At 35.5% G+C, this 24,630-nt stretch overlaps 1 protein-coding gene across 1 annotated transcript in view; it reads right to left on the bottom strand.

Annotated features, from left to right (window-relative positions):
* Nucleotides 1-24,630, bottom strand: part of CSMD1 (CUB and Sushi multiple domains 1) — a 1,002,456-nt gene that overhangs the window by 777,297 nt on the left and 200,529 nt on the right. Inside the window, exon 2 of the mRNA XM_085217921.1 lies at nt 12,897-13,113. Within this exon, the coding sequence (XP_085074047.1) occupies nt 12,897-13,113 (217 nt within the window). The remainder of the gene's footprint in view (nt 1-12,896; nt 13,114-24,630) is intronic.

Here is a 24,630-nt window from a genome sequence, read left to right as displayed (position 1 = left end):
CTGACTAGTTGCCAGATAGACTTATTTCTAAAATGTGATGTTAAATCCCTTCAGATAAATTAAGCAATTTAAATTTCTAAATGGGTTAGTAAAATATCATGATCATGAAACAAAATGGATAGAACACACGAGCAACACCCTTGAGCACGGGAAACTGGGACTCCAAAACAGTATAGCCAAGAACGTCTTAAGGTATATGTCTTTAGAGGAAGATGTTCTATCTTGCATTTATGAGCTTGCAAAGACTTATTCAAACTAGGTAAAGAGGAATCCTCTCTCTCCATCAGTGAGATGATAGAGAATGTAAAGCATGGACGAAGAGAATGTAGTGAAGTAGTACTAATAACTAAAAAAAAGTATGTTTTTAAAATAATTTCTCCTTCCTGGCTCTTTATGTTGAAATGATGAAGTTGACAAGCTTTCCTTTTGGCTAGGCCTTTTCAAAAACAAAGAGAGAACCTATGATTAATGGTTGCAGCAATAAAAAATAAACGAGGACAAGACTATACTGTGAAAGCAAGCTTAAACAGTCCATAAAATGCTGCCAAATATGCTGAATAGCCTTGAAAATTGGCTTTCGTAAAACAAATCAGTATGCTCCTTATTACAATTTTAAAATTAGTGCTTCATTTTAAAATTTAAAATATATAATTCAATAATTGCATAATTTACCACATCTGTAGAAAATGCATCTCCTTTCTTGATTATTTTTGATTGCACGTTTTTGGAGATCTTTGGTACAATGCAGTCTGATGACAACTACAACATTATTTTATACTCATTACTCCACACTCCTCTTTCTTACCTTCAGATGGGGATAAGCACAGCATTTGAAACTGAGGATTTCAGAATCAGCATTTTAGGAAGAGTCAGAATCCCTGACTATTTAGGTTTTCTATTTTTCCTCATGTAAACCTTCTCATGTGTGCTTTTCCATTTCGTCCCAAGTGTTGTAATTGGAGTAAACATTTGAAGAAAGATTCTTGAGACCTTCTTCTTCCCTTACGCCTAGAAAGACAAATCCTATGTTCCCTCTGTGTTTGTCTGTTTGCGTTTTGGCTGGTAAATATCAAGCTTCTTAGATTAAAATAAAGAGCACAGATTTCTATAATTTTCGGAGTTTCAGAAATTCTGTTTCTTTTCTACATAAATGCACTATCTTTCAGTTCTTCTCTAGGTCCAATTGTTGATGTTCCCTATACTGATGCTTAAAATACTCTTCTCTTCTTAAAAAAAAAAAAAAAAAAAAAAAAAAACAATAAATGCATGAAGCAAGCTTCTTTTGGCAGATGTGAAGATCACAGGTGGGAAATCAGAAACAAGATCAGGGAAAAAAAGATAGGTAATATATAAAGGGGGCCATCTAAGTCCCAGGTTGTGCCAAAAGCCATTTCTCCATCTAGATAGAGACAAAACCCTCACGAAACCTTAGATGTAAAAAGCCAGACAGAACAACTATGAGCCCTCAGGAACACACAGAGGTACTGTTAATCAAGGTGTTCAGTCTTCTTCATGTCTGTCAATACTAGCCATGAGACAACAAAAATGAGAGCACACCAAACCTGGAATAACCCAAAACTTTGGAGCCACAGTTTCTACTCTTGCTACAAGTTAGTATTCACACTTCTGTGAAGGTCATTGAATATCCACTGTATTAGCCTGTATAATATGATATTTAACTGATATTGAAAATTTAATTTGCACGATTTTGCTTTTTGTTCACAAAGGTCAATGTATTCACTACTAGGTCACTGCACATTAAATACTGAGATCAGCTGCCCTCATTACAAGCAAAAGATTCATACATACTAATCTAAAACATGGTTCTTTTCAATCTAACAGACACTCATTCATTGCTGGAGTGTAATTTTTTTATTATTATTATTTTATATGTAAATAACTTCTGTTGTGTTGGGTTTTTTTTTTCCCTCACTAGGGAAAAAAACTAGTTGAGTTATTCATGGTAATGTATTCTTTCATCATTTTTTTTCTTAGCTGCAACCTCTTCCAAGCTTGGAACATCTCACAGCAAGCAAAGAAACTAACATCTTTTTCACAGAGCATGACATTAGAGTATTTGGCTAAAGGCCCTAAAACACTGAAAAGAAATAAAGAAACCAACAAAAAAATCTTATTCGTGATCCTGTGTTTCCTTGTTACACTCAATTTATTTTCTCATGCTTGAAGCACATAACAGAAATTTTGATGGCTTGGTGTTTTATCTTTATAAGGAAAGTAAGCCTATTCTGTTCCATTTTCCATTATTTCTAGTGGAAAATATACATGAAACTATGGCAGAAGGAGGAGAATTTTTCTTCTTAAATGGCAGACAGAGCCTCAAGATCTGTGTGCTGTGGAATATTTATCGGAAGACTCTACAATGTAATTTTTTTCACCTCCAAACAACTCTTATTTTACTGCAATGAATATGGTAACCTTTTGCAGTGAATGCATTTGAAATCTCAAGCTTATACTATACAGATTTTCGACTTTTCTTCACTGATTTGTTTCAAGAAAAAGCAAAACCAATTCTAATTAGTAAATAAAATGATGAACAAAATGTAAGTGACTGCTGTTACCTCTGATACATGCACAATACCGGGATATTATTATTTGATTTTACAGTTTGTGCATTAAATTTTCAATCAAAAGTCAGCAATCTAATCAATTCATCTTCTTATTTGCTGGCATATATTAGCCTTTGAAAGTCATGACATAAAACTGAATCTGACAAATATAGACTGTAAGTTACGTTTCTCAACACTGAGGTTTGGCTAACTTGTATGAAGTGATGGTCTCTGTGCTGCTACCTGGTACATTCTTTAATTTAGTTGAACATGTTTGTCTTCCATATCTAATATCACTCATGAATTGCACTCTATCCTAAACAAAGTCCTGAGAATTTCCAAAAGTAATAATACCTTGCACTTCACTTAAGCAATATTTCTTCAATATCATTTCCCATAGTCAGCACTTCTGCTGTAATAAAAATGAGCAAATATTTACCTCCCAAGCATTGCCCTGTTTTATATACTTAAACTATGCCCTATATGACTGCCTTCCATAACACCCCCATAACTCTTCATCTCTTCTTACAGTTACACTACTAATCAAAGATTTCCACCTCCACCCTAAAGTAAATGAATCGTTTTTCTAACTTTTGTTGTTACAACCGTCTTATATTAATTAAAAAAGCATTTTAAAAAAGTTATATAAATGATTGACAGCTTAAATGTTAAAAAAAACATGCTGCTTTTTTTATTGGAAAGTTTAAACCTTTTTATAATAGTTAATTCATAAACTATGAGAAGAGGATGTCTCTTAGTGCCAGGAAATCCCATGTTCTTGGAAATCTTCTCCTCATTACTTCACCACCACAGAGGGAGAAAAAATCTGTTCTCTTTCTGAGAAATGTTCTGAGGGAAACTCAAAATTGTAACACCAAGCTGCTATGCTTTTTACTGAAGAATAGTAAAATATAGTATCAATAGTATGGTATCTTCCCGAGACTTTGTTTTTTAATCAGGTTTGTGCTAATTGATCACCAAATGCAACATTTGCATTTCCATCTACTAAGAACACTCTTCTCAAGCAGGAATCCACCAATTGTAAGAACAGCAGCCTCACATTAAATTAACTATCATCTGTTTCTTCTTCATTAAAAACATTATGGCATGCTGGGGGAGAATGTGACATTTAACAAAGATGTCAGAAAACAAAAGTCCTAAGAAGCTGATCTAATTTTGACAGTGTCAGCAGATCTGATATGACAGGAGGAGCAGAATCTCCTGGAAACAGCATAAATAATTTTTACACATCATTCTAATAAAATAAAATATGATGAAAGCTAGGAAGGCGATTCACCTATCTGAAGTAATAACTTCATGTAACGTAGCAAGAGTGAGAAGCAGGATATAGATGCCTAGGCTATAGTGCCATCTGCTTTCTGCTTCTGTAAGACATTCTGAAAAAAAGAAATGCACCACAAATGTAAAACAAGAGTAATTAATCCATTTCCTTAAGTAAAATATGTATAAATATCTAAAATGTCTAGAGACTGCATATGCTCATCTCTCTCTTGGTAAAGTGGAAACCATTTCCAGGAAATGAAATAGAGGAATAGAACTAACTTACAAAGCTTTGCATTTGACTATTAACTGAAGGACTCACCTTCTTTGGTTGGCTCTGATAGCATTATTATTTTTTATTTTTATTTTTTTCAAAGTTATAATAAATCTATGGTGTTTGTGGAGGTCTTACCCGAAGTGCCTCAGAGTGCCTACAGCACATATGTCCTATCTAAAAATTGCACTGTGTATTTATGACTGTCTATTTTACAGCATGAACAGAAATACATGCTTCATAAAATATTACAAATATTTGAAGAAGTTAGATGAACTGGATGTAGCAATACATTTAAGAACCTGTGAAAAAAACTCCTCATCCTTTCCAATGTACTAAGAAAGGTATTGATCAAACAGACCTATGTGATGATCAAGGGGAACAAAATGTAGGGAAGGTGCAAGAAGAAAAAAAACAGCTTATAATATGCATCAATGTGTTTACTAGATGTCCATGGTACAGTTTAGAACAGCAACACAGTGGAGTCTCTTAGATGAAAGACTGAGACATGAACAAAATCTAAGTAAGTTCTTCGTGGTGTCCATTACATATGCTGTTGCTTTTTAAAATAAGGAGGAAAGCACAAGAAGTGTTCCATAGTGACTGGAAGAAAATTTTCCAGAGTTTACACAAAATCACATCCTTGCGGTTTATGAAGAGAATATGCATTTCTGGGGTGTAATTTATCTCAAGCTAAAAATCATGCATGACAAAGTAGGTGAATGACTCTTTAAATTACCTGTTTCTCTGTACTGACTGCAAGGGAAGCTCTGAGTGATAAGGTAAGATGCTCACTAAGAGTAGACTAAATTTGTCAGGGGAAAAAGCATATTGATATGCAGAACAGAAAGTTAGACTCATGAAGGGTTTACTACTCCAAAAGTTTGATAAAATCCTTTGGATACATGTTGCTTAACTTCCAGTGCTCATTCGGCAACCAGTAATGAGAAACACAGTGTCTTCAGAAGAATTAGGCTTATCCCTTCAGCAAACAACAGGCTGTAAATCAGAGACTATTTGCACTCATTCACTTAGAATAATGCAATACATCTTGAGCATAGAGGATTTTTGAGATTATGAGTTTTTGCAGATAATTATACAATGGAAAAGAGTTTCTCCACCTCACAAACACAGACATAAAAAAAAGTATTGAAATCTATTTAAATTCCCGTTACACATGAAGTCATCCACAGTCCTTAAAAATAATAAAGAAAAAAGATGAGACCAATCCTATCACAAAGTCCAGATCTTGGTGGCCACCAGGGCACCACCTCTTCTCAAGTCCTCACTTAATCTAAGAAAGGCATACAGTGTAATCAATCTCACTCATATTCCTAAAGAATCCTTACTGAAAGTCAGAACCAAATCACTGAATATTTCGGACACCATAAATAATTATTTATTCACAGCAGAACACTTTTAAGAATAGACACTGAGACCCAGATGGATTTCACAATCAAGCCCTTCACATGAACTAGGCAACTTGGGATTAAACCTGGATTTCTGTAGCTCTCAAGGGAGCACTCCACCTACCTGCTGCTGGCCAATTTTGTTAAGCGATGCATCAAAGTTAAATGCACTGACATGAATTCTACATAAAAATCAGCTGATCATAAAACTGCTCTGCTACGCTATCAATAGGGATTTCTTAACCTGATTTCCCACCTTCAGAAGGTTTGTAAAGAAACGAACAGCTCAGCTCTATATTCTGCAAAGGCACATGACAAAAACATCTCTGAGAATGCCAGTAGTAGAGAGAAAATTTCTATATTAAATCAGTCTTACAGTAAATGGATTAGGTATAAATTCATGGTTTATATCTTTTGAATGTACTGCTTTTGGTATCCCACACTTTTGCTTCAATACACTTGTTACAGTTTTCTTCACCTCATGCACACCCCATAATGCTTTAACTCTCCTTTCTGTGAGCCTTATGGAGAGGAAGGGCTTTTGTTGCTCATGCAGTATATAAGTGAGATCAGTTGTGGGGGCAAAGAAAGAGTGACTAAGAAACTATAAAGGACTATTGTGTAATTCATGAATTAAATAATTATCTTAAGAAATAGAAAACATTGAATGGATTGTTCAATATTGTATATACATTTGTATTAACTTTCAGCACAACTTTGTTACTTATGGCCATATTATGCATATTTAGCTCCAAAAGCCTAGTGAACAAGTCTGTCAGTAACTAAGACAATCACGCAGTCTAATATTACCATCTGTTACTTTCTCTTCCTTGTCACTATGTTTTTCTCTCACAATGTTGTACACAGTAGGTTCTTCAAAGAGAACTGCACAGCATAGGTGTGTGTTGTGGGAGTGGGAGATGAGAAAAGGATGTATACAAATATATTTTAAATTGTCTTTTTGCTGAAATACAAGAATAAAAATGAGGTCTGCAGGTGGAAGAGAATATAGACAAATCAATGATAAGAATAGACAGTCAATAGTAAACGTTCTGTAAGGGTGCAGTTTCCTGCCAAATTGGTATTGAGGCTATTATTAAAATTTGTCTTCACTTTCCTTATGATCAGTGTCACTCTCATTATATGCTTTCTTCATCAGCTAGCCATGTTTTGATAAATTCATTCAGTAGAATGTAGATAAGCATACGTAATTTTAACCCGCAGTAAAGTATGAGGCCAGAAATAACCAAGAACTACAGCACTTTTTCTTTTTTTTTTTTCCCCACATAAGTGTGAAAAACATGACTGTCAAAACTCAGTGTCCCTGATAATGTCAGTAGATGCTCATCTGAATATGAAAAAGATGAAAACTGAGGAAAATTTCTTAGTAACACTGAAAACTGTACATTTTTGACAAAGTTTGCTTACAAATTTTGTTTTACAAGCTGAACTAATTGTGACTGGCTATCAGATAATGCTGCATTTCCACTGCATCAGCTTAGAACAGACTGTGCGCTCATCTCAAATGCCTGAAAAATTGTAATACTGTAACTAAGCCTATTATCACTACCTCCTGGTCCAGCACAGGATGGCTCTCTTACCCAAAGACAGACTATGATCATACAGTCAGTGATCACAAGACTCAGTTAAGACAGGCAGGTAATTACCAGTTGACAGCAGAGAACATGATTCATAGTTTAACCTAATTACATGCATCAGAAATATGACGAATCAGTTATTACATTTCATAAAGTTTTTTTTTTTTTAATTTAATTTGTTACCAAGCTAACACATAAAGGATGTTTTTCCTCTCCAAAACAAGCAGTCAAAATTTCTTCAGAGTATATTTGTTACGTACAAATTTAAAAGTTACCTATCACAATTAGATTGAAACTGGCAAATCCTGCAATACAATTGCATAGTAACAATTCTCCAAATGGGCCAGATTTTAATAAATGGATTTCTTTCTCAGTGAGGAGTCTAGCTGTAAATTCTCTAAAGGCTGTGCTAGGACATAAACAGACTGATCTCTGACCAAAAACTGGTGTAAGAGTCATTATACAGGTGGAATTTGAGGATGCTAATCAGCAAGGCTTCTGTACAGAATTCTATCAATTCAACTTGTATCTTCAAAAATAAAAAGGATTGTCTTTGAACAAGATGGGAAATGCAGAAAGAACAGTTTTAGGCACACTGCATGAGAAATAAACAATTACGTGCAAAGTTAAGCAGTTATCTCTGCTCTCAAAAACTAACGTACTTACGAGTAAAAAAAATTCCTTACACAAACAACAATGAAGTCACCATTTTCTATCATGTTTTCCACCATTCTATCATCTAGTCGGAAACTTGATTGAAATTTCTGGAATCAATTGTATCACCAGTTTACCCTAAAGAGAGTTTTAAAAATGCATCTAACTTTCAAGACCTGTAATTTCCCTAACTGTATTTACCTGTCTTCTTAATATAATTTAGTATTCCATTTCTAAGAAGTCACATCTTACAGGAATTTATCCTGTATCTAAATTTTAAGTGAAAAATTGCAGTTTCTTAGGAGCTTCTGAAACAATCACAAATGTCTCCGATAGATCCATACCCACAGTGGCAATGTGCAATCTTCTGTTTTTTTGTAGCTTTAAACATTTTTAATGGGTACCCCAAGGTGGTTTGTTATGTAAAATAACTTTCAATAATAAAGAATCAAGAAATGTATAGCTGTTTGACCTAAATCACAAATATGTTTATTTCAAGCTGAAGTAATCACTATTTCTAATATATTTGCATTCAATTACAAATAACAAGGGAGGCAGTGTGCACTTCTTACCTGAAATTGAAAATCTACTCTAAAAATGCTATAGTGTGAAATATATTAAAGCTAAACATAAAAGCTATTCAGAAAGAATATCCTGTCTTTCTCAGCAGGTTATAAGATGTCTTTAAATGTGCTGAGTAATGCTTTTTTATTAGAAAGGTGCTTTTATACAACTAATTTTTACTATCTTCTTAAGTCAAGTCTGATTGTTGCCATTAACCAATAAGATTTCTTGCATTCTAAAGTTTCTAAAATGAGAGAAATTAGTATTTATTGGAGTCACATCCCAACTTTTCACTTCTAACTAGTACTTATGGTTGTAAAACACTACAAATGCATCAAATCATGGCTATAATTTTCACAACTCCAGTCCAAGAAGTAAGGAAGAGGTGAAGTAGGAACATATATAAGTTCTCTGATGAATCACATAGTATAACTAGTTTAATAAGGAAATTAAAAAGGTATCTGCCTTCACAGTGGACAAAGAAATTGATTCTAACTACATCTTCACCACAGTGCCACATTTATTAAAAAAAAAAAAAAAAAGCTGACAAAAAATCACTTTAAAATACTTTTTATTATAAATTCATAGATTTCTCTGATCTATTAAATTAAACTATTCCCCCCCCCCCCTCAAGAAACAGTAGCTCATGTGAAAATCCATTTCAAATGGATTTTCCTAGGTGGGAGTTCAAACAATACTCCATGATTTGGGAGAAATAAAAAAAGTATTATTTTTATTATAGTATGTAAGCTTTCAAAAAAATAAAATAAAATAAAATAAACTGCTTAAGATTTGAACTGAGGAGTTAAAAATGCTAGGAGTAGGATTCTCACCTTTTAAAAAAAGTTTTGAAAATAAAATGCCATGTTGAATCACCCACTATTGCACATATTTTTTATGTTTCCTCCAACTGCATGCCCTTCATGATGCTAGTGGAAAGCTTCTATCAATAATTAGCTCATCAGACATGTGGTTTAATTTTTAGGTAGTTCTGCATGGAGCCAGAAGCTGGACTCAATGATCCTTACAGGTCCCTTCCAGCTTAGGATATTCTATGACTGTGATAAAAAATGAATCACGTTTTAGCCTTGTGGCTAAAATATGGCTCTTTCTTCATAACACTAATACCTGAGAAAAAAATCAATCAAATCAGTTGAAACATAAAAGGGAAGGACATTCAGTAACATCTTTACAGTCAGGAACTCGCTAATAAATTTCAGTAACCATATAATAACAGTTTTATTTTTCTTACAGATATACAAGATACCAGACTGTTCTGCTGGAATTATTCAATAATATTGCTTTTTCAAGTTTTACCAAACTGAACAATAACTGTTTCTGTTACTTACTGCCGTGATCAAGGAATATTTCACTTGGAAAAATAAATGTACTCCGTACTGTGGATAGAAGGAAACTGTGCTCATTCCTTTAATATCTCCTTTAGAAACTCACCAGCTCACAGACACACACAAGTAAATAAACCAACAAGTGGATAAATAGATTTGTAGGAAATATGTGCAATGCAGAAGTAAAAATAAACAATAACAACAAAACTCAGTAAATTTTCATGGGAAGGCAAAAAAAAAAAAGAGAAACAAGGAATGGTAACCTGCACAAAGCTTTAGTTGCTGCAATGTCAGCAGCTCTATACAGAAATCAATCACTCCGCATTGTTTACTGTTCTCTTGATCCCAGAGAAAAGGAAGATGGATGTCTTTTTTCAAAGAAATGAAAAGACAAACCTCTGAAATTCCAAACATGCTGGATACATGATAAATGTTAGTTTAGTAAGATAAATGAAAAAGGTTTAATAAAGAGAAGCCCAAAGTTTTACTTCAATGAGCTTTTTTTTTTATTTTTATTTTTATTTTTATTTTAAATCTGAAGGCTTGGATTGTGAAGTTGTGAAAAATTTGCACACGTTTTTTGCTTACTGACAAAAAAAAGCAGATACTGTTCATTTTTTCTTATTTCTGAATGATTCAAGAAAGCACGAAGAACATATCACTATTTAGCATATATTGTGTATATGACTAACAACAAATTTTGATAAACTTTATTTTAAAGCATGCTCCGTTAGCAACTTCCATCTTCTACATTACAGCATCATTAGAACAGAAATCTTTACTTCAACTAATGTAAGCAATAACAAGGAGCATCTAATATGGTCCTATCTAGACTGCAGTATACTAAATAATAGGAAGCCTCAGAACAAAGGCAAGCGGCCATTTTAAAACCACATTCCAAATAATACATATCACACGTCCAAAATTATTATTACTGATAGTGGTGTGTACACACAAAATATTCATGTCTGTACATCTGTATCTTCCTATCAGCATACAGAGTTTAATTAGCAGCTTTTCTGAATAAGAAAACAATGAAAGAAATCAAATCTTGCTTTAAGTTCTATGAACTTTAGAGTGATATAAAAATAAAGGAGTTGTGGTAATTTTTTGAAGGACATTTTTTTGGGCCACAGATTGTAATAATCACACAGAATGAAAAAGTGCTAGTCTGGTTTTATCTACAACAATAGGCAGGCGTGATATACTATTTTTAGATCCTTAACTGTTGTTAGCATCATTCTTCCTATCACAACCTTGCTTCTCAACCTCTTAGTAATATATCTGACAATAATCTATGATCGCTGCCATATATAATTTGTTCCTTTAAATGAGTATACACTTTAATAATGCAATAACATACAAAGTTCATACACATCTTAGAATTACTTCTCTTTTCTTCCTCCACAACTTAAAATTACTTATTCCTTTACCTTATCATTTCAATATATATTATAACTGTGGTTCTAGTTTCTTAGTTTTAAACTAAGATATTTAGTGAAAATACGCTGGTGAATACAAAAAGGTTCTTCAAGAAACACAATAACCTAGCTATAACCTAACCTGTACTATTTCATTTTACTCAATTTTACTTCAACAGCTACAAAAGGTAATACAAAATCTGTGACGAACATTACTCAAATATTATAATTTGTGAAAGCTATACAATTACACAACTGTTTTTAAGAAAAATCTCAACATTCTGTATGATAGCTAAAGAAATATAATTATAAAAAATCTAGCACAGTATTTCCACCTATGCAAAAACATCAATAATATGCGTACTCTGAAGGGAAAGTTCCAAGAAGCTCTCTTGCACCTGAACATCGTCAGCAAAAATGCAAGACTATAATTTCCAATATCTTGCTGAGTGAATCGTCTTCAAATGTGCAACTGTGGAAAGGCACACCTGTGAATATGCTTTGTGCAACTAAGCTGAGGAAAAATTAAGTCACAGAGCACAAATTACATCAATAACATCTTGTCAATCAAATTCTGCTTTTTAACATTAGTGTTCTACAAAGTAAACTTTCAGTCTTCTACTTTCATAACCACAGAACATCAAATGGCGTTCTTCTCTTAAACAATTTTCTACTAATAGATTAGTGTAAAAGCAGCGGGCATGTTAGCTACTGATAATTACAGCATTTGACCTAATCAGAAGTACTCCATGTATATAGGTGATTTAAGTACTAAAAATCAGTAAGTACAGGAAAAGAAGCACATATACTGCACAGTAAAGCATGAGTAGCTCCACAATTTTCAAAACTTTTTGCATTGAATCAACAATCAATCAGAACATTATTTTTGTCAGAAATGCGATGACACTCACTAAAAATGCAGAACACATTGGTGATGTTACGACATTTGTTTTAGCAGTATAATATAAATCAGCATCATGCAAAAGAGCAATCAGAAAACAGAACTGACAGTAGTGTTTTACAGTACTTCATAAATCTCATGCCTGAAGAGAAAATGACAGAGCAGAACCAACAGCAATGCTGATTTTTAATCACTGCTGTCTAGATCTAGCAAATGGCTGAGGAAACAAGTCACGCACCACAGAAATTAATGTTCCAAAATCTAAAGTCGTGTTCTTGAAAAGCTTGAAGATCAAAAAATATCTGTAAATCATCCTTCTAATTTTACTAGTACTGAAAGATATGAGGCACCATGATTTCTCAACTTTAGAGGTCCCTAACTGCATAAAAATTGTATATGCTTGTAGATACAAAAGAATTTCAATTCTGGAAAAGTCAAAAAATTCTCGGCTCAACTCCTTGGTATCTGCAAGCATTTAATCTGGTATTTCCAGAGGTTGCCTAACATCCACTAATGAGTCTGCCTCTCAAAGACTACTGTACTGCCCACCACTTTGCCTATACCACATTCAGTGGGACACTTTTTGCAGCGTAATTACCTTTTCCTTCAAATACTTAGGCATAGTATTACGAAAGTGTGATCTCAATAGGAATACTTTCTAGGAATAAGGTCAGGTGCCTTCAGGAGATGGTCTCTATGCCAAATCTAGATTCCATCATAATGACAGATTAAAAAAAGCTACTTCAGTGCAGAGTATTCTTGTACTTGGAGCTTTTACTGGAACTATCCCTGAACTAAGCAAATTTAAACTAAGATTGATGCTACATATAATCAGAGAATGAGAGAGACAGAAACAAATGAAGGATAAAAAAGTACTTTACCTCACTTTTAAATTGCCTTGCTGTGGCTGTCCATCATAAATTGACAGTATATCAAAATCTTCCTCGAGGGCAAAAGTATGAAACGACAATTGTATCCTGTTTCGTTCTCCTGTGATAATGATCCATGTACAGTTGGCATAATTTGGATAACCATGAGGAAATCCAGGGCTTTCTATAGTACCATTCGGTCCCTGTACTAAACCTCCACAGTTTTGACCTGAAGAAGAAGAAAGCAAAACAAGTATTTCAGTGGATTTTTCCTCCCACAATACATATTCTTACATGAGTGACTATATGGAAACTTAATGTTATATTTTTTCCTATATTCCAAACACAATGTAAAATCACATTTATACTGCTCTTCTCTCTGAATTCAAAACCCCACTGTTGGCTTTTCTTAGACGCTTATGTTCTTTTTATGCAATTAATCATTATTTGAGGTTATGTAGCATTAATAATGTATGACATATTCATCCAAATGTGAAAATTAAGCATTAGTCTTGATGCCATAAATTCAACAGTTGGACAGTTTTAATGCAAGAGAGCATTCAGAGGTTTTTTGGTGTATACCATTTACAATTTTTTTTTTAATATAAATATGTAATATTTATATATAATTGTTTTTGTAGAAAGATCTTATAATATATAAACTATAAGGGTTTTTGCAGATCTGAAACATGCCTTCAACGTCAAAAGTGAACTGCAGACACATGTTTATTATGCATTCTGTTGATACCCACAATAATGTTGTCACACTTAGGAAATGCAGCCAAATCTCTGTAATATAAAACATTTAGGGCTCTGTATTGTGATCAAGATAGTGTGAACTTTGTTTTTAGGATTCAAGAATAACAGCATTAAGGATTTACTCAGCAAGTATTTGTTCGGTTTGAACATCATACAGATCCTGTTAGGCTATAGCAGCTCATTAATGGGAATTCGTCAGCAAAAAGTGTTCGTTTACTGTACACACTCACTAATTTCCAACCAATTTTGTTAATCCCACATACAGTGCTTGTATTGGCTCTGACCTGAAGAGAAGTATTAATGAAACATTTGAGGAGAGAGAAGTTTAAAGACATTCTCTGCACTGTAATGCTTGGATTATTATACGCATTTAAGCACTTCAGAACAAGTGTAATCCCAGCATTTATTGTTATACCTAAACCAGGAAAGCATTTCAGGCTGCAATTTTATTTTTAACTTCACAGTAGTAGGTTTCTAAGACTGAATCTTTCCTAGCCATGCTGTCAAATGCTTGTGGGAGGTTTTCAAATCTTAATAAAATTGATCTAATAAAAGAGATTCACAGTTAAAACTAAAGAACTAACAGGTAATTATTACTAAATTCAAATCTAACAGAAACTCTAATGAATAGATAAAAAGGCTGTAGGGATTCAGGAGGTCTTTAAAGTAAAAATCTTCTCTAGTATATCTATCAATTGATTCAGATTCCTTTAATAAAACACTGATGTTATTAAATGTTCCTGGAGAAGGAACATATTACACCACGAACACAGTATGAAATTTTCAGTTACGCACTCTTGTAATTTTTAAGTATCCTTGCAGATTCTTGGCATTGCATTCCTTTTCCTACAACCACAGCAGAAATGTCATACAAATGTCAGGGAACAATCTGGAATAACTTACCACAGAAATTTTTTTTTTTTTTTCTGAAAGTAAGAAAAGGAAAATTATAGTGACCACCCACTATTCTAACACTGTAATATGGTACTTCACATCACCAACATCCACAAATTCATTTGTGTAAATCAAATCAAGTATCTCCTGTAAGCCATGCTTCTTTCTTACCACCCTGGTACGAAAGGGTTGATTTGAAAGAGGAGATCAAGCATGAGTTAGCAATTTGCCTAAAATCTATCAAAGACAGAGTTCCCTTTTAGGAGCAGAAATTGCATGAATAATGTAACACAAATGTTAGCTACATTTTAGACTTCTAGCCAGACAAACAAGTTACCTCCTCAGTCTTTTAGGAAACACTTAAGAGAACACATAAAATTCCTGATGCTAGCAAGTGAGTTCTTCCACCCACAAAATGGTCCCAGACCTGCAGCCTCCCGTGTGTCTACCTGCAGAAGTTCCTGCAGCCTTCAGTGACTGCCTCTCAGAAGCCCCACTAAGCCATGTCTGTTCCACCCCTCAACCTATTTTGACAACTCTAATAGCCCACATTTTACCAACACCACGATCATTTTCATTTATTTGAGAAGAAAAAAAAGAATCATTTCAGTCTACATTACTGAAAAATCTCCAGAAGGGTAAGATAATAAGAATGTGAAGAAGAGGAACTATGAGTAAAGAAACTAGAGCAGGAACAACAGATAAAGAAAGAGTAGAATACTTATTGAATACATTTATTTGAATTCTGTATAAGTGGAATCTGAATTCTATAGTTTACACGGAAGTTTTCCCACACTTCGGTTTTATTCCAAAAGGTGTTTTACTAATCCTTACTGTGGATTCAAGTTATTGTGCATTATTCTCTTGAAAAATAAACTAATGACAAATGCGGCAGCCAAGATTTTATCTTCTTTTAACTTAGTCATTTCTTAGCACCTCTAGCCCTTTCTTCCTCCAGTTCGCTTTTGCTCTCTTCTATATATTTATACACATACATATTCACCGCCTATTCACTTCGTACTCGAGAAGCACAAAGTAAAAGAGAATAAGACAAGAAATGTTCTTTGTGCTATTTAGCTTTGCTCTTAATTTTACATGTCTACATATGCCTATATTTATTTAGTGATCTGTTAAAATAAAAAAAAAAAATAAGTGAATAAAAATCCTGAATACATTTAATACATAGCCAACTCCTAGCAATCTCTATGCTGCACACTGGAAATTGCAAAGAGGATTTCTTTCCAGAACTTAGCAATACTCAAAGAGACAACATGAAATGTGCAATCCGAGAAAACTGGTATCTGCCTGGTTATGACTCAAAATATGTTAAGGGAAGGATATTTGGAAAAGGATCATCTGCTATTGGTATAATACCTATTTTGTCAATAAATGTAAGCCCAAATCCTCTAGAACTGTCAAATGTTACACCTCTGCTGAGGAATAAATGCAGCATCAAATCACTTAAAATCTAAAAGTGAGATTCAGTAGGAGGATATACTTGGAGAGCAGGAATGAAGACACTTACACGTGACAGGCGACAGCAAATTAGGTAAGAGTTGGCAATGAAATATCATGCAAACAAATGCAGTTCTAACTGCAGAGACACCACAGATCAGTAATAGGATATTGATGAGATTAATTATGAAGATTTTATTTCTTATGCGTGCCTTAATAGCACATCATGTCCACAAATGCCAGAGAATTCAGAAACAAAGAAAAATGAAATAAATTGAATATCCTGACAAGAAAGTATTAGAGGAATACTCATATTAGCAGAGTTCTGCTGGGCTGAACGTGAACAGAAATGAAATGTATGCTGAATACAAGTGAATACACCTCAAAAAAGAATCTACTCATGCCATTCCCTTTAATTTTGGCGCTTGTGTCAAATATATAGATTAAAAAATAAATAATGCCATTTTTCATTGAGGAAATATTACTACACTGAATTACTTTAATACTAAAGGTGTATCAGGCTGCCAATACTTCACTAGTTCGACACCACATTGTTGTTTGTATGAATTCAAATTGTATTATTAATATTAGTTTTCTATTGAATCTTGCCTCAAAGAAGGTATTTCAGGACAGGTATTTTAACTTTACAATATAAAAAGTGTAATATAAAAAAACTGAAGCTCTTGAGTCGTAGTTTAAAATCACTGACACTGATTTCAGCCTTGGAAACTAAAGCTTATCTTAAAAAGCTCAACTTTTCTCAGTTGAGAACCGTTAAGTCAAAGTACATGAGAAAAACCTACAGCTGCAATTCTGCCTTCAGAACACTGAGGTCTGTCATGGTTTTGTGATTTTTGGTTATCGGTATTCCACATCATAACATCATGTAGTGCACTGGGAGTTTAGCTGTTAATGCTCAAGTTCTGGGTACCCGCCTGGAAGAGAAGAAGAACTACATTCCCTAGGGGACTTTGCGGTCAGAGAGGAGATATAACTCCTGGCAAGGTCACCTGATGTGCTCTTCTTCGTCGGCTCTCCTCTTGTCTCCCTGCTGCTCAACCAGACTGCGCATCTCATCTCAGCATTATGTTGAGGCCTATCCACCTTTCGGACATGCTCTCCCTCATTATATTTGATTTATTAGCTTCAATTCTAATTATATTGTATTACAGTGTGTTATCTTGTATTCCGATACTATATTTAGTAAATTAGTTTGTTTCCCCTCAGATCATTGCCACTGTTTTTAATTATTTTGGGGTCCTCTGTTTCCCTTTTCCGGAGGCACAGATTTTGCGAAATCCCTCCGCCCTGCTAGTCATGGAACTCGGCCAAACCAGCCCATAAACCATTGACAAGGTCAAATAGGATTCAAACCACTAAAAAATCAGTAGAATTAAATACTGCTTTGCCATACAACTTCAAACAAAATGACAAAATGCAGTCTAAATATCTTCTAAAAATCAGATACTTTTTCATACTTTATATGTATGATAACTGTATTTATTACATCCTCTTTTACCTGTAACTAATCATACGAACGAGAAAAGTACATTTTTTTTTTCCATGTAGTGAAATTGCAAAATACTTCTATAGTAAACAAAGGAAGGAAGAGCCACTTTTCTTCTTAAAATACATGTTATATGGAAAACTGATATAGATTACAGATGCATACTTAAATGCATGCGCATACATATTCACCTACATTCGCAGAGAAAGTAGTCTCTGCATGGTCACAGAATCATAGAAGAAGTCCAGGGTTGGAAGGGACCTCAAGGATCATGAACTTCCAGAGCCCCCACTGCAGGTAGAGCCCCAACCTCCCCATTTAATACTGGACCAGGCTGCCCAAGGCTTCATACAACCTGGTCTTGAACAGATCCAGGGACAGAGCATCCACAACCTCTCTGGGCAGCCTGTTCCAGCACCTCGCCATTCTCATAGTAAAGAGCTTCCCCCTGATATCCAACCTAAATCTTCCCTCCCTCAACTTAAAACCATTTCTCCTTGTCCTGCCATTATCTATCCTTTCAAAGAATTGAATGATACACATTTTGAACAAGGAAACTAAAACACACCATAACTATAATAAAGTCACAGATGTTCAAGATATTTTGAACAATCACAGCAATGAAAACGAAATCACATTTTTCCTGCGACTGTTGAGTGATATCCTCCATTCTTCAGCTACAGAAGAATGTAGTACTTGTGCTGAAGTCAAGAAGAGATTTTGATACCTGAAATTTGTGGATGCCCCACCCCTGGAGGCATTCAAGGCCAGGCTGGACATGGCTCTGGGCAGCTTGATCTAGTGGTTGGTGACACTGCACAAAGCAGGGGGGTTGAAACTAGATGATCATTGTGGTGCTTTTCAACCCAGGTTATTCTATGATTCTACAATACAAAATTCTTAAAATCTTTCTCATTAACTCTAAAAACATTTGAAGTCTAGCAAGATCCTAACATTTCCCATTTCTAAAGCCTGATCCTAATCTGAATTATTCTTATTAATAAGAAAACAAACAGTTTATTCATGCCAGATCAAAGGAAGTAGTTTTTCTCCAACAGAAAAACCAAAGGAGGTACCTAGGAAGAACTTCCCCAGAGAACTGTTCTCATCTCCAAGATCTGCATCTCAGGGATGAAGAACACATCCCAGCAGGAGAACATGTTTCATTAGCCTTGCCTTTGTGTTTAGCAGCCCTTAATATATTTCCCTTCCATGATCCTGTCTTTGTTAACTTCCAGGATCTTTAATGTATTGTACAAAGAATTCTAAAACATGAAAAACACATTTTTGTGTTAGTTCAATAGCTACCACGTTAGGTTCATTTGACGCACCTTTGATATTTATGTTTATGTCCTTAACACCATGGGATCCCCTTTAAAGAGGGGAATCTCAGGTGAAATTAAGCCGGAGATTAAGATGAATTTACTACTTTTGTATTTTTGATTGTCTTTGAAATTCTGGTTAAACATGCGGTGCTTGTGATTTATTACTATTTATTTCATCTGTTTGATCCATGATCTGTTCTACCAGTTTTTCAACTTTAAATAGACACATTGAGGAATATTCTACAAATAAAATTTCAGACAGGGAAGTTTGGTTTTTGTTTTGTTTTGCGTTTTTGCTATAACAAAATCTTCAGTTCTTTTATATTCTGATCTGCCTCAACTAGGCTCACATATAGGCTCCTTGCTCCAGCTGTGTTCAAAAGGTGAATAGTTTTTCATTTTACCATGTTGCTCTGCAATGATCTCAGATACCGATGTTGTGTTTCCAGGCAAGCCTTCAGAGGGCCCAGGAGCACAAAAACCTTACTGGGATCTAACTAATACACGTGCCTTCACCTACCTCACTTTAGCATTAGCTCCCTCTGGCAGCCCGTATAAAATAGTATTAATCACTTTCTTTGAATAGATAGCAGCATGAGTCCCTGAGTCCATCCTCTCTTTCTTTTCCTTATTTGTGAGATCTTAATTATAAGACTTATTTTATATTCCCTCTTCTGCACAGAAAATTCAGATCTATATCTTTCACACACCAGGAGCACCTCATGTTTGTAATTATGTCTTCCCTAACTCATGCACATGCACACTTGCAGGAATTTTATTATTTTAAATAAGTATTAGCCAAAACTTAAATGACTCTGAGAAAAGCTTATGACAGTAATAGTTTTGCAAATGTCTTTTAATGAGAAAGGGTTCCCAATGAGAAAGAAGTTCCCAATGTAGTGCAAAGACACTATGCAAGTGTAAAATAATATAAGATTTTCTCCTGAAGTACAAGTTACTACAGAATTGAATTGTTGTTGACATTAATTCATAGTCGTCTCGCCACAACTTGTTTTAAATCACACTGAAAAATAATTTGATGCTCTTACTCCAATTTCACGTACGTTTTATTTTTCCTAAATTGAGTTAATGAGGTAAGTTGCTGACTATCACAACCCACAGCTTGATAACGATTGCTGCTTACTTACAGTGATACAGTATTTTCAAAAAAAGAAACAATCAGAAGCTATTGGGTCTGACCTCTTTGCTTTATCCACAAGCACATGCATTGTCCCCTCCTCATGTAGTCCTCTATGTACATCCACCTTGCTGTGCAGACAACCCTGCATTGACCTGGCCATGAGATAAGGGGATCACCTTGGTCGCGCTGGTCTGCCACCAGCCCAGCCCGCACATACATGGCCCCAGGGCCTGACAGCAGCGCCAGCTGGATACCACTTCTTAGGGGTGGCTTCGCAAGGCAGCAACTTGTTGCCATCAAATGGATCAGAAGAGCAGTAGATAGTGTGAGACATCACTAGATGGCTGCACACTTAGTTGCTTTTCTCCCACCTTTTCTTTTTAATTGCCCATTTTCATATGCTACCTTTCCGTTTTCTACTCCAACTTCCCTTGTAAGACTCTGGTATTTCCCTGCCTACTACTAAGGCCCCGCAGCCCGTCGAAAACCTCACTCTGCACTGCATGTTTCTCCATTAGTGCTTTTCACCATTAGTGTACCTTGAAGGTATCTACTCAAAGTGTTATTGCCCAATAAAATTGTTACTTCCTAGATTAACTTCAGTCAAGAACAGAAATGTCAAATGGCCAGAGATGCACAAGCACTATTTTTTGAGGAGTGTTCCAAACAGCATTTGGCTACTTCAAGTATCCTTTAAACATTAATTCTTAAGTAACTCCCACACCACCATTAAAAGCCACTTTCTGAGGAACCTATAAAATCAGAAAGTATCAAGTTCTCTTTAACTGAGGTATCACTGAAGATTTATCTGCAATGACAAGCCAACATCTTCACTGGCAGAACTGAAATACCCCCAGCCAGCACTGATGGGACGAGGAGCTTACGGAGCACCCTTCTGCTTGGTGCCAGCTTCTCCTTGCTAGTTATTTGCCAACTTTCAAGGCCAGGAAGAGCTGAATCTGCAAAGCTTCAACATCACTAATATTTAAATGCATTTAAGATGGTCCCAGGCCAATGTGAAATGAGTAAAATTTAACTCACTATGTGCTTGCAAAACCCAGGGAAAAATGTTTCATTTCAGGAAGACTGGTAATGAATTGTGTAAATTTTTATCTAGAGTCAGTAAAAACAAGCTTATTTCTCATCTATGGTACAGTCGTATGATAAATATCTTGCACCCATGAAGGAGCATAAAAAGACAACAGGTAGAGGAGTCCAAACAGGACCCAGCCCCGGTTCCTTCCAAGCCCATCAGAGGACACTTCAACCCACTGCAGGCCCACCTCCACACACCCAGAGAGTGCAGGTATCCCAGGGCAGGGAGAAGACTGAGTGTAGAATGCACTGTAAGGGACATCCTATCTGGGCCTCTCCCAGCATCACACTAAGAGAGTCTTAGCCCCAGTATTCTGACATGAAACCTACTGAAATGGGGCAACAGGAGCAGCTCTCCCAAACGCTTTTCAAATTGAAGTTGAGGCCACTGTCTCAGAACACATTATGGGATGCAAGGGAAAGGCATTTTTGCATTGCATCATTTACTATGGGTTATTTAGAGGAGAAACTAACACAAGAAAGAATAGATTTCATTCATTTTTTAGCAAATATGAGCAAGCATTTGTGTATTTGCAAAAGACTCAGCCAGACGAGACAGTGAGCAAGTAACCCAGGCCGGGAGATGGGGAGAGTGTGTCACTGGGAGAGACTGCGCAGCCCAGAGGTCTTAAAGGCCAAGATCTATACTTATGTGCCTCCATGTGACACCACAGCAGTATGGCTACCAGAGAACCAAGAGAGTCCTGTCTAGCTCTGCATGTATGTGTGAGCACACGTGACTGCATGTAGGTCTGAATACCTGCAACTGGAGCAAGTCTGTGCCTTGGGCTCATATTCCTACAGCTGCCAAATATTGCAGGTAATGGGATCTGGGGGCAGCTATGGGGACACTGAGTACCTAAGACCATCTGCTGGTGGGAACCACAGCATATGCATGTGTGTATACTTGCTACTAACAGACTCCTCTGGACTGGCCAGAGGAGAAACAGAGTGATGTCACTGGTGTTGTTCAAGTGGTATGTATGCAGTGATGTAAGCATATCTGCAGATATGAAGTCTGCCAGGAGTAACTTCTTGCCACTGGCTAGATGCAGAGTCAGTGCTTCCGTAACTCCATTGTCAGCTGCCAGATTCAACCCTTCCTAGCACAATCAGTTGCTTCTGAGTCATTAAACATTCTGGAGTTTGGCAGCTAAAGCTTAAAATAGGGGGAAAAAATGGCAGTTATGTTGCAAAATTTAGATTGATTTCTTTTAAACAGAGATCATTTCAATCCTACAATTTTTGGCTGTGCCTAGTCTAGGACCTTCACTGAGTCCACCTTGTGTGAGATGAACAGTCAGTAAATGTTAAAATGGATGCAGTATTTAAATTCTGATATGGGCATTCAGAAAGTGACTGCAACTTCATCAGTCTATAAAACATTTTAAATTCAGATCTTACTTTTAGCCACAGGATATATATATATACACACATTGATTGTGTTGACTAAACAGAAATGCTGGTGTTTTTAAAGTCTCAGATCAGTACTCCGAGAGTCAGGCAAGAGCTCCGTGCACAATTACTTCCTATGTACATTTAAGCCTTTATCCAGCATCCAACTGAAATTAAATCATTGTGAAGATTAAAGATAAATATTACTGTTCAGCAAGAAATTCTCAAACAAATCCTGCCATAATGGTAGCTTTGCTGTGTACTAGAGCAAAACATCTTAATTGCTGGTATGCAGAAGTTTTTCTCTATTTTAATGAAGTTTTCAATGCTGAAATGCATATTATACATCAGTTGGATTAGGCTGCCATTACAAATAAAGAAAAAGATATTTCATATTGCCTTTCCAATACAGAAACGTACAAAGAACAATAAATCAGTATTCAAACAAGTTAACGTGGAAATAAAACATGGCAAAATATGTTTCTCTGCATAAAAACATTTTTTGAGGGCTTTTTAATACTTTATTTTTTTATTTAGACAGAAAAATCCTGTCTACAACACCATCATTTCAGTGCCAAAAATTTAAAATTCCATAATTGCTCACTCAAGACTACAGTTTAGCAATCCTTCCTTCTGACAAAGCAGTAAGTACTTTGCTAAAAGAAACGAAATTACATGTAGGAAATTTTATTCCTTTTCCTTCTAAACCATCCTGGAAAGGCAGAGTTCTCCAAACTCCTTAGTCTTTCTTTGCAGTTACTACAACTGTATTCAAGATCCATCAAAATGAAGGAAAAAAATGCATTAATAAAAAGGAAAACAATTTAAGTTGCATACCAGATATGAAATATGTAAGAGGTGATGTTGAGCAAAGTTCTTTCAGAGAGCCTAAGATTCTACATTGTAAAGCCTCAGGCTAAAGATAGATTTAGTGCTCTTTAAAACAAGACTTATCTTCATAGTTGCAAACTCATTCTACAGATGGAGATCATTGAGGATCCAATGAATTTTATTACTTTGTTTACTTTTCTAAGGTAACATACAATAAATTGAGGCTTCAGGTAAACATCACCATTACTGTTACAGGTGCTTAGCAACAGCTAGTAAAGAGAGACAACTGCACAGCTAAGGTAAAGAGCTGATCTCATTGTGAAATAATAGGGTAATAATCTCAATTCTCTTCTGAGCTTCACTGGACTAAGAGCAACTCAGCTTTAAGCACACTATGCAGAGAAGAGAGGTATTTTGGTAGAACTTCTTGATTTCACTTCTGCCAGACTTCTGCGACATAGAAGATAACTGCCTGTATTAAATTTGGTTACTTCAGTTTTGTCACTTTCATTTTTTATTGATGCCACTCTCCCAGATCACTTCACTGAAAGCCCTGCTCACATACCAGGATCTTAGAAGAAGTTTTTTATTACAATCTATGTCACTGGATGCCTAAATCATGAGGCGGGGAACTGTAAAGCAGTTCAAGCAGTCTGGTTTTACGTTAGAAAAGTATACTGCCAAGAAGGCCAGTTCTGAAAACTGGGAAAATCCATATGCCTCATTAGAACCGCTGCATGAGCATCATCTGCTCTCTCTTCCTTTTCGGTGTTATTACTTTCTTTATGATTTCTCTTATCCTGTAGACTTTCTAGCATTTTTCTCTGCTTAGACTGAGGCTGACTATAGTAAAGTTTCAGATTAATTCATTTATGCTACTTTAATTCATTCTTCTTCACACTTCATACTTAAAGCAGAACCTCTTAGTTTAGCATTCTCTAATTATCACTGCAGAGTCAACTGACACCAACTGAAAAAGACAAATACGACCTTCCAAATTAGACTGTGACAGCACATTTGAGGACAGAATGGGCGGTAATAAGTTCTTTTGCAGTAACTCAAGAATCTCATCTTAAAAGGCAGAAGACTTAGTTTTAGAACTGGGTGTAGAAAGATTAGATAGTATCACATAGAGACCTAGACAGGCTCAAGCAATGGCCCAAGAGAACATCATGAGATTCAATAAAAGTCTTGAACCAGGCTCTAAGTAACCCCCACTATCAATACAAACTGGGGGATGAAAGAATAAAGCAAGTCCTGCTGAAAATGGCTTGGGAGTACTGGTGGATAGCAAACTGGACGTGAGCCAGCAAAATGCCCTCAAAGACCAAGAAGCCAACTAGA

This window comes from Meleagris gallopavo, chromosome 2 (assembly GCF_905368555.1).
Source record: "Meleagris gallopavo chromosome 2, MGAL_WU_HG_1.1, whole genome shotgun sequence".
Taxonomy (NCBI): domain Eukaryota; kingdom Metazoa; phylum Chordata; class Aves; order Galliformes; family Phasianidae; genus Meleagris; species Meleagris gallopavo.
Note: the sequence above shows the minus strand (reverse complement) of the source record. Positions and strands in the feature narration are given on the sequence as shown.